Source organism: Chionomys nivalis, chromosome 22 (assembly GCF_950005125.1).
Source record: "Chionomys nivalis chromosome 22, mChiNiv1.1, whole genome shotgun sequence".
Lineage (NCBI taxonomy): Eukaryota > Metazoa > Chordata > Mammalia > Rodentia > Cricetidae > Chionomys > Chionomys nivalis.
Window position 1 is genome coordinate 16985856 of NC_080107.1, and position 16962 is coordinate 17002817.

The 16962-nt window shown below is 41.9% G+C and overlaps 1 protein-coding gene across 2 annotated transcripts in view; it reads left to right on the forward strand.

Annotated features, from left to right (window-relative positions):
* Positions 1–16962, forward strand: part of Grb14 (growth factor receptor bound protein 14) — a 103677-nt gene that overhangs the window by 56855 nt on the left and 29860 nt on the right. For both annotated transcript variants that reach the window (XM_057755216.1, XM_057755217.1), the window contains one exon: positions 6440–6596. In XM_057755216.1, the coding sequence (XP_057611199.1) occupies positions 6440–6596 (157 nt within the window). The remainder of the gene's footprint in view (positions 1–6439; positions 6597–16962) is intronic.

Here is a 16962-nt window from a genome sequence, read left to right on the forward strand (position 1 = left end):
TTCCAGGTATTTTCCCAGACATCCACAAGGTGCTCTGAAAACCAGGCAGTGTGTATTGTTCCCACTCATAGCCTCTCTGTCTTCATTTATTTATTTATTTTTTGACATAACCTTCAGCATAAAATTTGAAGTATTTTGTCTCTTTAAGACTAGGGCCCTCAAACGTTGTTCAGAAGTCAACCAATTTTGTTGTTGTTGTTGTTGTCTCCTATTTAAAAGAGTAGATGGGTTTTGAACTCTCATCTCTTTGTTTTTTATGGAAGAGGAGTTGATGGAGCAAGGGTTTAAGCATGTTCTAGGATATGCTTGTAAACGGATGCACTCAGCCCCAGTGCGCCATGTGACCAGCCATTCCTTGTGCTTCGGGCATATGTTGCTGGAGCAGACTTTGGAGCTGTAACCTGCTCTGAAGGTGGAGATGGTTCAGCTTGCTCAGTTTGTCAGCCATCTGCTCACACTGAAGGATGTCTCGTTGCGGCTGTTGTGTGCACCTTGGTTTTCCTTGGTCTGTTTATGGTGGAGAGACGCTATTAGCAGAGCCAGCAGAGCTCTCCGTCACTTGTCACATGTCCCACCATTGCTAAAGCCAGTCGGTTCCTATTCTCTGGATCCAGGCAGGATTTCTTTCTTTTGGTGTACAATTTCCAGTGATATTAGTCTTCTCATCCTTTTTTTTCTTCACATTATAAATCAAGCTGGGAATTTGAGGCACTTAACTAGAAATGAATAATATCCTTTTATTAAGTAGCATGATTATATAAACTTCAGCCCCTTTTAGCTTTTAGGCTGTAGAGGAAACAGGATACTAATATTATGTTCTAAGGGACCTGAAGAACAGTGTGCTGTTTGTTTTCCCACGATCCTTAACAGTCCAAGCTTGAGTTTTACACACACCATGCCTGTGGCTTCTGTGAGGAGTCGATTTCTTTTTCTTGGATAGGAAGGTTTTAGTGTAGCAATGCTTTATGTAAGAGACCAAACTCTGCTTTAGAGCTGAGGCTTAGGTTATCTTTTCTGTCTTCACATGTTTAGAGGCGATAAATAGACACTAAACAGAGTTTCCAATTGCCTTTCTACACTAGTAGCAGGACAAATGATCTCTTACTGCATGGGTTCTAGAGACCCCAGGATTATGCTGCAGGAAAATGACAACTTAGGTAAAACCGCACCCAACCCTGGCACGCACACACACACACACACACACACACACACACACACACACACCACAAACATACACATGCATTCACACAACAACATATGCCCCACAGGTACACACACTTACACAAACACACACTCACACACCACATACCTTACACATACACACTATACATATACCACTCAGACATGCACACACATGTTTAACCACTCAGACATGCACACACATGTTTAAACATACCACCCATATACACGTGTGCATACACATACAATACACATAAATACATATACACAGAAGTAAAGATTTTAAAAACATCAGCAGTTTTTTTTTTCAAAATCCGGCTTTGAAATGGAATTCAAACCAAAGTATTGTTTCTTTTCAATACATATTGTTTTTTTGAAATCAATAACACTTATTCTGTGAATTTCAGTTGCCTTCCGGCCCAAGTTCACGAAAAGTTTCTTTTTTGGCTTTGCTTCTGAAATTTAATTTAGTAATACTTACATGCTAGTGACAGATACAATTGATAGGCATAATAAAATAATGAGGCTCTCAGGTCACATGTCTCAATTCTTAGCAATCCTGATAATTTGTGACTGTGGAGGAAAGCAATGGCGTCCTGGGTGGGTGGGTACACTGTCTGCTTCCCAGCCTTCTTTTCTGCCCTGTGCTTTTCTTGCCCTCGGTTACCATCGTGCACTTCTGAGTGTCTCCAGCTTTTGCATTTCCGTAGCTTCCGTGAAATGAAAGGTGGAAATGGAAAATAAGAAGCAGGCCTCTCTAGCACCAGGTGATGAGAGTTTGCTGTAAGAAAATACACAGGGCAGTCGGGAAGCTGCAGGGGTCTTTGCAGCTCACCCATCCTTCTCCAGGAACCCTGCCTGGGTTCTTGGCTCCGGGACACACCTTTGCTCCACTGAATCCGGCTATGCTCATATAACTGTTGACAGGAGCCCCTTCCAGAGTCTGGTCAAGAACACTGTAAGCACAGGAGCACGGGCACAATGGGTGTGTCCGGTAGGAAGTCAGCCCTGGTCTAGCTCGGACCCAGATGTAGGAGGCATGCCCTTATAAGCAACAGCCTACCAAGATGATAACACAGCACCATGAAACTTCACACAAGTCGCTAGATAGGGAACTTCTGAGAGACAGATGATGATGGGAAGGGAAGTTCAGCAACAATCCTGGTGCTCCATGGCCGCCTTGTTGGCTTTGCAGCTCCATTCTGCCATATTGAATCAGTTCCTACTTGTAATTGTTTTCTTCCCACTGAAAAATTGTGTGTACCAAGAAAGTGACTTTTAGGCCAACAAAACATTCTTTTCATTTTTTCCTCAGCAAAGATATTTTTGAGTAATTATATTTATGTGGTGGAAAATAGTTTCAAACTGAATGCCAAGAAGGTATATTGAATGTTGACTGTGTGTAGATGCAGGTAGCTTTGCCGTGGATGCTGACTGCATCTGCTTGGCAGAGCTTGATTAAGCCAGGATGACCTAAGGTAGGTCACTGGGGTGCAAATGTAAATAGTGAATAAAGAGAAACTGCCCTGGAGGGTGGGGGTTTGCTAGTACAGGTGGGGAGGATACTTCAGGAAGCCCTGAGCAGTCAAGACAACCTTCTGAAGAGGAGGAGTTCATTTGATTTCAGGTGAAATATAAGTAGGAATTTCCCAAAATAAACATGGGGGGCGATGTAGAGCACAGACGTGAGTTCCAGGTGGAGCGTCACATGTTACAGGAAAGACAGCTTATAGGCTTATATCATGTTTTTTATCCCTTGGGATCACAGAGTGACTCATTCCGTAAAACCTTGATTGCTACCAAGAGATCCACAACCCTACTCTGATCACCCCCCAAAGGCCAGAGCAGAGGTCATCCTACTACTCTGGGATTAGGGTTTCAGCATATGAATTGTGTTGGGCACAAACATTCAGCATATTGCCTTGTGACTTCTTCTATCTGGGTTGCATCTGCCACTGTGTTTCTGACCAGTAGCAGCTCTGGTATACATCTCAACACCTACAGCCCAGAAGGATAGAGATCCCATTTCCATGATTGTTAAACAGGTATCTGTATGAGTTCTGCAGGCACTTACAACACTGGTTTCTGTCATGGTTCATTTCCAGATCCCTGGCTTTCCCGGGATTCCATCAAAGTCAGCTCCAGAACTCCAGTAGAGTATCTCTGAGCTGGAGGGGGAACAGCCACAATTGAAAAGATAACTGCTGATGATGATGGGGAAGGGGGGTGCTTAAGAAAGAAACGACAGTCAGAAAAAGAGGGAGAGGAGGCTGGGAGCCAAAGCTAAGGAAGCTTGTTGTAAATGTTTTAAACCCCACCCTCTCAGACTGGCCTCAGACTCACTCTGTAGCCAAGGCTGGGCTTGGATTCTGAATTATCCTGTCTCTGTTTCTTGAGTACTGGGATTACAGCCATGTACCACCATTCCTGACCCAAAATATTCTATATAATTTCTTTGGGTAATGTTTTCAAGATTGCCCAAACAAAAGTCTGTTCTATGGAGGTATTTTTATTTTCTTTTATTGTTGATAACTCAGGTCATTAAAATTAGGAAGAATGTTTTGTTGGCCTAAAAGTCACTTTCGAAAGTTAGCAAAACAACTTTTTAAAGATATTTTTGCTGAAGTGAAATTGTTGAGTCAAAGGAATGAACCTTTCAATAAATATCCTCCCATTAATACACAAGGAGTTTTCACCTTAGGTCACCTCTCCATTGTAAGAGAGAATTTACCTCATTGTAATACAATAAAGGCTACTTTAAAAACTGAGACTGAACAGGGACATTTTTCTCTATTGCCTTTGCTTGACTTTCTGGCCATGTGTAAATGCTGGTGTTCCTATGATAGGCTTGTTTTCTGGACTGCATTTTCTCGTTTCTCACTCTGTTCTGTGTCCATTGCCATGTGTATGCTTATCTGATTACTAGCTTCATACAGATAATTCTTGATACTGGGGAGTCTCGGGCAGAGCGCAGCTTGACGAATGCTGAGTGGCTCCTTTGTAGGAACTTCTAACTCTGTGTCATTTCAGCTGGACATTGGATGCTCTAGTTGTTCACTCCTAAGTCACAGAGTTAACAGAGCGTACACTTGCTTCTTACTCACAAGGATACTCCAAGCGGAGAATTGTCCTTGAAATCATTTGGGAACAAGAATTCCTTCTGCCCATGACCTTAGTCTCCTCAAGGCTGTACAGTTGTTTTTATTCTGTGGGAGGGTGCTGAAAGACATTCAGGACATGTGGTAGAATTTTATGGGACAGATCTGGAGGCTCACTGTTCCACAGGCTTGCATTCTGCTGACTAAAACTCAATTCCATGGCCACATGGACTGCAGGAGAGAAAAGGAGTGTTAAAGGGACATGTGAATACCTAGCGAGCCCTTGCCCAAACTGCCATACTGAAACGGCAACATCTGTCTAGATATAGTCTGTTGTATTCTGGGTTTTATGACTGTGTCTCAGTGTAGAGCACCCAATTTTTTTGGATTGTTTGAAAAATTTAAATATGGAAAGAAAAATGTAGAATACTGATAAGAAGCTCATAGCTTTCAATAGACCTGAGGGTGAGAAAAATGACAGGCTAGTCATCAAACGGAACTTAGTTTAGACAATGGAGAAAAGACAGATGTTGAATAAAGTGGCTGGGTAGCCTAGGTGTGGATGCCTGAAAAAAGATGAAATACACAAGGAATTTTATGGGGACTTATGCTCAGTTGACAAGTTTGATGACTTACAAGAATGACATTTGTTTGAATGGAATATTTTAATGAATGTCTACATATAGCAAGGAACTGCCTATATATTTGAATGTCATATATCTGATAAGGCCACTATCTCGTTCCTACAACTCAACATCGGAAAGTAATCAGAGTGAGAAATGAGCGGCACCATTTCCCTGCAGTCTAATGGTCAGCTGACAGGGTTGTGAGAAGCCCTGAGCACTGAGATGTATAAATCAGAAACACTATAGGGTGCCATCCCCTAGGGACCAGAGGACATCGCTCTCGAGATGATGTAGCAGAAAGGAGAAAAGCTTCCATTTGGATGCAGGAAGAAGGGCATATTAGTCAGCATTATGAGAAATGGCAGACATGTTTCTAAGGAAATTCAACAGAGAACTACCACGTGACCCAGTGCGCATGTGTAGGCACTCAAAGGAACTGAAATTGCTATCTGTTATAGGCATTTGTAGCTTCATGCTCATTGTAAAGTTCTTAATGATGCCACAGTATAGAAACCACCTGTGTCCCCACAGTGGAAAGGTGTATATGGAAGCTGTAGTGTTTATGTGTATATGTGAGCATAATGGACCTTTTAGAAGGAAGAGATCCTGATTCGAGCGTAGTAACTTTTGCCTATTATTTCAGCATTTGAAAGTCTGAGGCAGAAGGACCACTGATAATTTCAGGCTAGCCTGAGTTAAATAGTTTGAGGTCAACCCAGGCTATATAGTAAGACTTTCTGTCAAAAGAAAAAAATAATTCTATTTGCCTCATGTCTTAACCTGGAGGATGGTTTGTTAAGTGACATCACAGACATAGGACAATATTTTATAATATCATTTACTTGTGGAAGTACTGAAGAAAAAATATCAAATCTATAGCTATACAAGACAAGGCAACTGGCACTGGGTTCAAGGGTGGGGAGGTATAGCTCAAATATGCAAATCAGCAGATGCGTGGGAAGAGAAAGTCTTCAGCTTGTAAAGTCCAACATGTGGGCTGTGAACTCGTGCCATGTGGGTTGTGGCAGAGCAGGTGATCTCAGCTCTCTGGCATTAAGCAGAGTGTGGATAACTGGGGCATGATTGACACATTAGTTTGCTTCCATGGTAACCATTTTATTAGTTAAGCCAACCTCATGCTGAATATCTGAGATAGAAAGGATCACCATGGAAACAGAAGCTTTGGTATGTTTGAAGAATTATTCAGGTTGTGATCATTGGCATGGTAAGATTCATGTAAATGTGAGTGGCACCATTACATGCGCTGGGTCCTGGATTCTGTACCCAGAAGGAAGTGAGCTGGGCGTGAACATTCATCTCTCTCTGCTTCCTGACTGCAGATGCCCTGTGGCCAGGCGCTTCAAGCTCCGGTCACCATGACAACCCACCAAGATGGCGCAAATGTCTTGTGACTGTGAACCGAAAATCAACCCATCATTCTTTCAGTTTCTTTTCTCAGGGGTTTTGTCATGGAAAAAGAACTGAGACACTAAGCAGGGTTCCCTGAGCTCTTTCTCTTTTTTCTTACAAACACAGGTGATTAAAGTCTACAGCGAGGATGAGACCAGCCGGGCGTTAGAAGTGCCCAGCGACATCACTGCCCGAGATGTTTGCCAGCTGTTGATCCTGAAGAACCACTATGTGGATGATAACAGCTGGACCCTTTTTGAGCACCTGGCTCACACCGGTGTAGGTAAGGATATGAGATGACTGTCTAATAGTGTCCCTTCTGGACGCACAACCACCAGATGGCAAAAATTTTCTTCCTGTAAACAAAACCAGATAACTAGGTGTTAAGTAGTCCTTCTCTTTTATTTGGTGCCATGGATGGTGGACAAAGAAAGCACAGAGTAGGAACAAAGGTAGAAATATTGTGAATTTGTCACCCTCCCTAGTTAAATCATGATGGAGCTACGTCAATAGTGGAACTAAAACACGGAGTTAAATTTCACTGTCAAATCTCATAATAATGCAGGAAAATCTCTCAAGAAGTTAGCAGAAAAAGATTTTGTTTGGTTGCTTGAGTGTTGGTTGGGAGTATACACTCTAGATTTTTTTTTGAAGACTTAAAAACGTAATCAAAACTTAAAAATAGTATCTTTTCTCAAATATTTAATGGGATACTTCTCTGGGTTGTGGATTGTGCAGAGAGTTTTAGGGTCTTCTTTTAATGAAATATAAACAATTTATTGCCCTCTAGAGTGAGAACAGGGTTTGGCAGTAATTTTATTCTCTACTTTCTTGTTCTTGTAGGTGTTTAGGTGGCAAAGCCTGCTTTTGTCTTTAAGTAGATGAGAAAGGAAGGGGTGAGTCATGGCACGCTGTTTCATGCGTTCAACTGTGTGCTGCTTTCACGTGGTTGCTGTAACAAGTTACCATGAACTCGTTTGCTTATAACAGGGCTGTTTACTGTCCTACACTCCTGGAGGTGTGAAGTCAAAGCCTTAGGTTGAAGTCAAGGCTTGGGCGATTCCTTTGAAGGCTCTAAGATAGAATTTTTGCCTTTCTTCTTCTTTTCAGTTGCTCATAGCTGCCAGCATTCCTTGGCTCGAAGACGCATCACTCTGATCAGCCTCTGGTCTGAGAGCCTACCTCTCTTCTGTTGCTATCAAGTCCCCTGTTATTGTCCCAGCCATGCTTAGGGCCTCCCTCTTCATCTGCAGCAGTAGCATCATTTCAGAGTCCTTACTTGATCACACCTGCAAAGTCTTATGTTTATATTTGATGGCAGGTGTTCAATGTGCCACACACATTACTTCTCTTTTTACCATATAAATGTTACTGAGCTGTCATCAAAATCATTTCTTATAACTTACTATTGACAGCCAAATTACTTCAAGTGATTTATTTAAAGAACTGTCGAGGACTTTTTTATACTACCATGACAGTCATTCACTTCTGGAATGACTGTATAATTCTTTACCTTTGTTTCATTTATTCTGAAAAATATGGTGATGACAACAGAATTATTTGGTGGACATGCTTTAAAAGAATTCTCGAGTTGGGAGATGTCTCCATTACTAAAGTGTTTGAGTTGCAAACATGATGTTCTGACTTTGATTCAGGCACCACTTTGAAAGTCAGATGTGGTTACTTGAGTAAGAGATTGCTATACAACACCCTGGCACAGATAGACAGACTCTGACAGAAAAGCAGGCAGGTAGGCACGCACACAAGTATTCACGCACGTGTACACACACACACACATACACACACACTTCTGAAAGTGGTGTTGGTACTGTTTACCTGCTTAGAAAGCGTTGGTAGACTTTCTCTTGATGAAGACAGTTGTGGAATGTCTGAATTTCAAAGGAAGAAGGAGAATATGCTTGAAGCCTCTCTGGGAACAATCAGCCGCTTGACTGCTGAGAATTTTAAGTGGCTAAATAATTGAGAGGAAGTAAATGTCCTCACTCGGTTTTAAGTCTTTGAATTGTTCAATGGCAGGATATAGTATGACATGATTCTGATAATGCGGTTTTACAGACATTAAGAGGTCTCTGTAGCAATACACTTCCATAGACACGGCTCTGTACTTCCCTTGACAGCCACTGGGTGTCACTACAGTTCCCCAGATGAAGCAAGCATTTGCTGTCAGTAAGAGGAGCTCTCTCTCTCTCTCTCTCTCTCTCTCTCTCTCTCTCTCTCTCTCTCTCTCTCTGTGTGTGTGTGTGTGTGTGTGTGTGTTGGGTGTGGCTTCAGTTCCAACTCCTCTGGAACTTAATGGGATCCATGTTTGTCTTGCTCCCATTTGGATTCCTAATTGAAGCTGTGGTACAAGGCAGTAGCAATTAACACTATACCTCGAGCACAAACCTACACTCTTCAGGAAGAGGGATTAATTGTGTTTTAGTATCATTGCTACAGCAGCGGAGATTTCCATTGTGAATACTACCGTGGAGTGGCTTTAATAAGCAGAATGAATGACCGGAGGCTTTTAATGAAACCGGTTTTACACGCACAGCCCTGTCCATACCATCTCTCAAAGCAAAGAGGAGTTGCACATTGCCGGGAGCTTGCTGCTACCTGCTCCTAAGCTGCAACTGCAGGTTTTTTTTTTTTTCCTTTTGTTTCAAACAGAAGAGGTTCGGTGTTTTTTCCTGTTTTCTAGAGCCAGTATGGAGTGACTCTTTCTGTGCTGCGTATAACTTAGCAGATTTTAGAGTTGTGACCACCCTTGTCACCGTCAGGAACCTCAGTGGAGCCCTTCGGAGGTGTTCTGTGCAGAGAATCAAGTACCCTGACCTCCCGTGCTCTCAGATACGGTATCTTGGTGGCATACGCAGTCCCCAAACGAGAAAATATTTTACCAGCAAGGAGTAAGATTTGACTATAAGTAAAACTGCCTCCTGGTTCTTTGGCAGGTGCTCAGAACTGCCTGAGATCCCCCTGTTTCCCCCTCAGGCATTATGGTAGCCTCACAGCTGGCCCTCTACCCCTTGGGTACCAACTTCATCCATCTGGGTGAGAGCCTGAGTCTTGTAGTTTTACCCACAGTAATTTGTAGGACCGGGATTGCCTGCCTACACCTCTAGTGCTCAGCCTGTGTTTCAGGCCTCCCTCCTTTACTTGGGACTCTTGGGCACGCTGCCCTGGTTGCCACTTGATTTCTTTGTCACACTATTGGATCCTTAGGTACCGACTTTATCTGGCTACCTGCTTGGGCACCTGGACTGTTATTTTTAGCGCCTTTAGCATTTTCTCACAGAATATGCATGCCAACAAGGTAAGTGTGGGTATTTTCTTTAGCAGCTGATCTGACTGACGGCAGCTCCCCTATTGTCCCAAACTAGGAGGGAAAGCGAGACTAGGTCATTGTCACTGCACACTCAGTCTTGTGTGGTATAGTCATCCTCTATGTTTGAGAGGGGGCAGGTTGTCACAACTGCCTTTTCCGTATGCCCAGCTGGAGGTATATTCTTTTTCTTGCCTCCATGGGAACACACTCACACACACACACTCACACACACACACACTCACACACTCTCTCTCCCTTCCTCCTTCTCTCCCTCCCTCTCCTTCTCCCTTCCTCTACATGTATATGTGTGTGTTATACACATAAGTAAAAAAATAAATCTTGAAATGACTGATTTTAACAAATATAATATTAGGATGATACTTGAATAAAACATGTACAAATGCATTATTTTCCTTAATTTTATGAGAAATGTTTACATGTATAACCTATGTTGACCTGGGGGGAAAGCAAGGGAGGAATGCTTTCTGATTATCTCTGGTTGGTAGAATTAGTGATGGATTGTGGTGACCAATAGTGTGTGACATCTTCCCTAAAAACTTAGCACAGACACGTGGACTAGCACAGATGCGTGGAGTAGCACAGACACCTGGAGTAGCACAGACACCTAGAGTATCAAGCAGGGTCAAATACCCATCTTCTTAGCTGCTGTACCATTTTTTATAACCGTTTTCCTAATGACCTGATCGTTAAAATTAAATGGAACTTCCATGAGATAAGGGACTCTGGCTGTGCATCCATCTTTGCATCCCAGGGTCAAAGACAAGTAAATGTGTTTTGAGTCCACTTCTTCTGAATTGTAAGGCATTTATATACAGTCATTCAAAGTATTGTCTTATGAAGTCCAGTGAGGAGAGAGACTTGGAAAACACTCCATAGAGTTCCCATGCTCAGTTGGATATTTAGTCCTTCTCCCAAGGATGTGTCTGGTGGCATGTGGTCCATGGAGGCTCTTTATGAGCATGTCAGCTCCGCATGCTTTCCCAGTGGACTGGAGCAAGCATAGACACAAGCCTTTGTAGAAAAAGAAGTCTTTCTGCAAATTAAAGTTGCCGTCACGGATCTGAGGTAATGCATAGGTTATTTTGATTTGCTGGAAAACGAATTTAACGATCTGTAAGCCTTCAAGGTAAAGTGCCGTCATTTCCCTGTGACTTTTCTTGGGGCCTTAATCTGATTGGCAGTTGTCTGGGAGCTCTTGGTGGTGTTAAGTAGCATTCTCAGCCTAAGGAGCTCTTTAGAAATTGAGCTCTGGTTTATTCTTTGCTTCTCGTGTTAAGGTTTTGTTTTGCTTGGTCAGAGGCTGTTCATTTTGATCTGGAAATAAGATTGGCAAAATATAGGTGGCTTCAACGCAGGTCTGGGAAATACAAGGGACATTTATTTGTCGCCTGGAGTTTTCTGTAACAATGGTGTAGGAAGAACTGTTTTCTGGGTGCATTAGAAGAAAAAGCCACTTTGTTTCCCCTCTTATCAAGCGATGAGAAGAGCAGGGCTTTGCCTTCTATTTGAGCCCAACGCCTTGCTTTTAGTGGATTCAGGGAACAAATCCAGGCAGAAGGTCACAGGTGAGCACTCCCATTCTCGCGGATTGAAGTTTCTTAAAAGACTTTGAACTTAAATCAACACTTTCAGAGGAAACTTTTCTTTTCTTTGTTTTCTCTCAAAGAAAAAGTTCTTGAAAATTAAGCAGAAAACAGAACTATTTGGTAACTTTTTTTCTAACAGCAAGACCCCGCAAATACATTAGAAGCAAAAATAAAATTTAAAACAATATGCAGTTTTCATTTTTTGTTGCTGTTGTTGTAAACATCATTTAAGACTCCTCAAAGCTTTTCTTCCCATTTCTCATTCTTACTCGTTGTTTTGAAGTAATTTAAGGAGGCCTTCCTGGTATTCTTTACTTATGTATGAGTGATGTTTGATGACCACAATTCACTTTCTGATGTCTGAAAAGAAACTTCAGAAAGCTTATTTGAAAGAGGCTTAACCAGTTCTTCCTTAGGCATCTAAGGGCAGGCAATATGGCCTTCAGGAATAAAATGATTTTTAAAAAAAACAAAACAAAACAAAACAAAAAAAACATGTGTCCATGTTGATTGTTTTTGTGTGACTCTGATCAAGTTTCCAACTAAACTACCTCAAGCAGGAGGCCTTTTATCTTGGTTCACAGTTCTGGGGGCGTCCATTCATGGTCACTTGATCCCACATCTCCATGCTGTAATGAACAGACCATCATGGTTACAGGAGCGTGTGGAGAACAAAGGGGCCAGAGGCAAGAGGACCCCAAGGACTTGTTTCCTAACATTGTATCCCACCTGCTAACACCCTCAGAGTCTCCTGGAATAACACCACTGGCTGTTCAACGCGTGAACCAGTGGGGATCATTTCATAATTCGAACTAAGGTTGCAGCTGGAAAGTTTTTGTAACATTTACCTATGTTGGTTTTATGAAGTTAAAACAAACAGACAAATAAGCAAACAAACGTAAGAGAGATGGATTTACACAAATGGTACCTACGGTTCTCTCTTGAGTGGCAATTCAAAGGCTGGAGTTTATTCTCATTTTGAACACAGTATCAAAGAGCTATGTTTTGGAGAATTTTTTGCATTAAAAAATATAGAGAACTGAGAAGGATTACTTAGCTGGCTAAAATTTGCTTGTTTTTAAAGTATAATTAAAGGAGGACAGTTATGAGGAGAATTCAACTGGTACCAAGGGAGCTGCTGTTTTTCTCTTTATTATCAGGTCTTGGTAGCATGGTTTATGACAGTGCCTAGGTTTTTACACTGGTGTTCTGCAGCTTTTCACTCCCTCTACACATTACCTGTCGTCTTCTCAGAAAGATCTGCCCCGGCATTGTGTCTCTTCCTGTTGAACATTATGCCTACAAATGCTTGTATTTAGTGAGCCACCTCGCTAAAAGCAAACAAGTCACAACAAGGTGTGTTTAGTTGGTCATCAGCTGTCCTTGCCAGGGTTATTTAGATCTCTGTAGCTGTGGCTCCCCGAGGAATGAAATCAGCTGGAGGATGCAATGCAAACGTGCCTCCAAATCGAGATGATGATGATGGCTGCGTAAAGAATATCTAATGTGATGTAATTTTTCAAAGCCACACTTCGTGGGAAGAAAACTTTAAGTTCATTGTCAGACTTGTAGATGAGGCAGAAAACATAGCTGCGTTCAGCCCTGTGGACTTTTACTGGATTTATATATTATCTGAATTATCCATAGATAAGAGACAGAACATTGCTTTAAATGGGTAGAGCAGATATATTTTGCTTTTTTAAATAGAGTCTAGGTTTTGATAGCCTTTTGAAAGCATGTTTCTTCTTAATATTGTGAGGATATTCTTCTGACCTTACTGTTTGTATTTTTTCAAACATTCAGTACTAAAGATCTGTGGAATTTCCTGAAGTACTACTCCATGGCTTATCTTCCTTTTGCAGATCTGTATTCTGGCTCTGCAGTGTGTGTGTGTGTGTGTGTGTGTGCATGTGATGTCAACAAAGCACCAGACTGCATTCTACTTGGTAACCACACACACCACATTGTTTTTTTTATTTTTTTTTTTAGTTTCTTATTCATTGTGACTGTACAAATACAGCTTGATTTTTTTCCAAACCATTTTATATTTAATTTTGAATTCCTCCCAGACTCAAATGACCTAAATTACTTTTATGGAAGGTGAAGATTGGATAATTTGAAATCCAACTGTTGCTTTTATTCTCCTTACATTCAGAAGAACATGATTGTTTATTTTCGATAGATTAGCAAATATGGACACATTTCAAAATCAGAAGAAACAGATAATTAAAGCAATAGGAAATAAGAGAGTGACTTATACTTTTCCTGGTTATTGAATTAGGACTCGCTGAGGTGGCTGTGTAAGCACCAGCAGGAGCTTCCGTGTAGGCTGAAGCAGTGTCTTGCAGGAGAAAGGCCATCAGTTTGGGTCAGGTGCAAGGGCTCAGCCAACCTGGAGAGCTTGGCTAGCTTTAAAACAGAAACACAACTTACCCATTAGGTTATCATAATCATTTCATAACAGATTACCACGAACTTGGCGAACTATAAACTGGAGAAGTGTATTTCCACAATTCTGGAGGGTTTGGAGGGCTCTGAAGGGAGCCTGAGTGTTTACCTTTCTAGGTGCTGGGTACTGCTGATATTCTTTGGCTTGTTGCCACATCACTAAATCTCTGATTTGTATTTCAATTCCCTTTGTTGTCTATTTCAAATCCCTTTCTGTCTGTGTTTTGAAGGATGCTTACAGATAGATTGAGAGACTAACTCTTTATTCCTCAACTTTATATGTTTGTTGTTGGATGTCTGCAAAGGCTTGCCCTTGGTAGGATAACATTTACAGATTCTAGGAGTTAGGCTCTGGTATCGTTAGGGACATAATTCAACCTATTTAGGGCATTATACAAATGAAATGTATCAGTGACATGCTCACACACTGAGCCATGCAGAGATGCAATCTCTTTCTGTAACTCGAATGAATTTTGGACTCTTGTTCTCCAGCTATCAGAAAAACAGAGAATTTAACCTCATGGTATTTGTTGGCAGTCCAGATTGTTCTGTTGGGGTCAATAATTCAAGTTCTGCAGTCAACATCCTTTGGTTTGAAATGTTTATATTCGACCATTGAGACCCCTTTTACCTTTCCAGCATTCTGGTGGGAGTCATCATTCTCAGCCAAGGTATTTATCTTATCCTTGCGTCACTGTTTTCTCCATGTTCTGGAAGCTCCTGCTTGTCTCATTCTTCTTTTATGAAAAGCACAAGGTCTTTCTTATTTATTTATTTATTTATTTATTTAAATTTTCAGCTCTCCCACCTTCCTTCTGGGTACATAACACTCATCCTGGTATGCTGTGAGGTTGGCATTGCCACCAACCTCTGCTTCTGTTTGATGCATGGGTTCTTGAGGATTAAAAAATTAAGTCTATGGTTTTGGTCACTCTTCACATTACTGCTTATAGGGACCATGGCACCCTGAAAATGCTCCTGTTCCTAAAGGGGAGCAGATAGAGTCCTTGGTTCCTACGTGACCCAGGTCTGACTTGACCCTCTCTCTCCTTCATTGTTCCCTTACCATTGTCTGAGGCAGCAGAGGACCATGCTAGACATGATTCTTCCTAAGCAATTTTATCTGCCAAAGATTGATTACATATACCTTGAAGTTTAACCATCAAGAAAATGGCTGTCTGTTGCTTTTTCGTCTCTGTGTTGGTATACCTTCAGGGCGGGGCATAAACTCCTTCCTTATTGTTAGGGACAGGCAACTGTGCAAAGAAACACAGATGACTAAAAGCCAGGACACAGCTATCATTCTTGAATTTCTTCTCTTGGCGGTTGCAAAGAATATAGGTGCACACTCTGTGTGCAGCATGTGCACTCATTTTAACTGAGATTTGTGGGAAGATAAACTAAATTAGTACTCAGACTGCTAAAATGCCGCCCTGCGCTGCAGTCCATTGAACTCTCGGCCTCACTAGCATGGTCTCGGTCTTCCCAGTTCCTTCTTACTAATTGCAGTCCTTCCGAGCTTAGACTAAGACCTGCAGTGTCTTCCACCAGTTGGCCTTTTTATGCACACATTTGGACTCTTTCCTCCGTTCCCACTGCTTAGACCTTCAGATGCACACAGATTCCTCCCACCTTTTACAAAGCCCACAGCTACTATGTCAATCTAATCTCTATCATCTAATCTAGCCTGCCCAGGTTAACTCCAATCAACTTCCTAAGTGGACTTCATGTTTTCAGTCCTTGGAATTGTTAAAAATCCGCTCTATACTCCATAGCGAGTGTGATGCAGCTATAACAGTCTAAGCCTGTTATTTCACGTTGTTCCTCTGTTCATTGTACTGTCTCCTGTAAGTCCTTACCCTGGAGGGTGGGGTTCAACACCCCCCTCTCTACGCCTCTAGAATCTTATGCCTACCGCCATACTGTGCATCAAACATTCCAGCCTCATCCTTACCCCGGGTGCTGCCTTCTTACTCCTCAGTGTGTGCTTGGCTCTGGCCTTCTTGTTGGCATCTTTGCTGGAAGTTCACCCTCCCCACAGGCCCTTCTCTGTAAAGCCACTGGAAATGAGCCCTTTCCCTTGCTCTCAGCACATTCTGTATTCCCTGCACCATCCTTTCCTGTCGAGATTATTGCCATCTTTAAAGGGCTTACATTTTATTTATTGTCTGTGCTTTCCTATTAGGGGCTTCACCAGGGCAGTCCTTCTCTTCTGGTTTTGTCCATTTCAAACCTCCCAGATCCTAAGAGGAGCATCTGACCCTTGCAGGCCTTTGGTGACAATTTGAATGGATAGATGGATGGATAAGGTGTCCTTGCCAGCTCTTATAGTTTCATTTCATGAGAAGTATAAATTCCTAAGTCTTTTGGGCAATAATCTTATGAGCAGTGGTTGAGGGTTGACTGCTATGATACCAGTGCATCATAGATCCAAAGAGTAACTGGAGGTTTGGGGACTAGCAAAGAGATTCTGTGAGAAAGGATGAGGGCCCATTGGCATGGTGGCATCCGGAATGGGCTGTGGTGGTTTGTTGTTTCTGAGGGGGATGTGGAGAGAGCACAACGGATAGCTGGGACTATTAGGAGTAAAGGATACAGAGTGGGAGGCAGAAAAACATGCTGAAGGCATTTTTAGTTTGACGTTCCTTTGAGAGAGTATGGCAAAATGAGATGATATTAACATTCACGAAAATAATATTTTAAGAAGAACAAGTACTTCTAGGTTTGAAAGGAAGATAATTGTAAAGGTAGTGAAGCACACTATTAAATTGTGGTAGAATAGCATAAATAAAATTTAGCATCTTAGCCAATGTAACTATGCAGTTCAGTGGGTGTGTATGCCACATAAACTCTGTAGACCTGGCACCTGCCTGAAGGATGCTCTCTTCCCACCCTGAAACGCTTTACTAGTTAAGCAGTAATGCTCTATTTCTCCTTCCTGCCAGCTCTGGAAACTCCCATTTGTTTCTCTGTTACTTTATAATGGAGCATATTTGGTACCTTTATGGGGGTTTTATGGGGTATTTATCTTTTTGTTGTTGTTGTTTTTTTTTTTTTTTTCCTCCGTAGCGTTGGAGCCTGTCCAGGAACTAGCTTTTGTAGACCAGGCTGGCCTTGAACTCACAGAGATCTGTCTGCCTCTGCCTCATGAACGCTGAGATTAAAGGTGTGTGCCATCACCACCTGGCAGTGTTTTTGTGTCTGCCTGATTTCATTTAGTACAGAGTCTTTAGAGTTTATCATGTTTAGTGTACATCATACCTTCA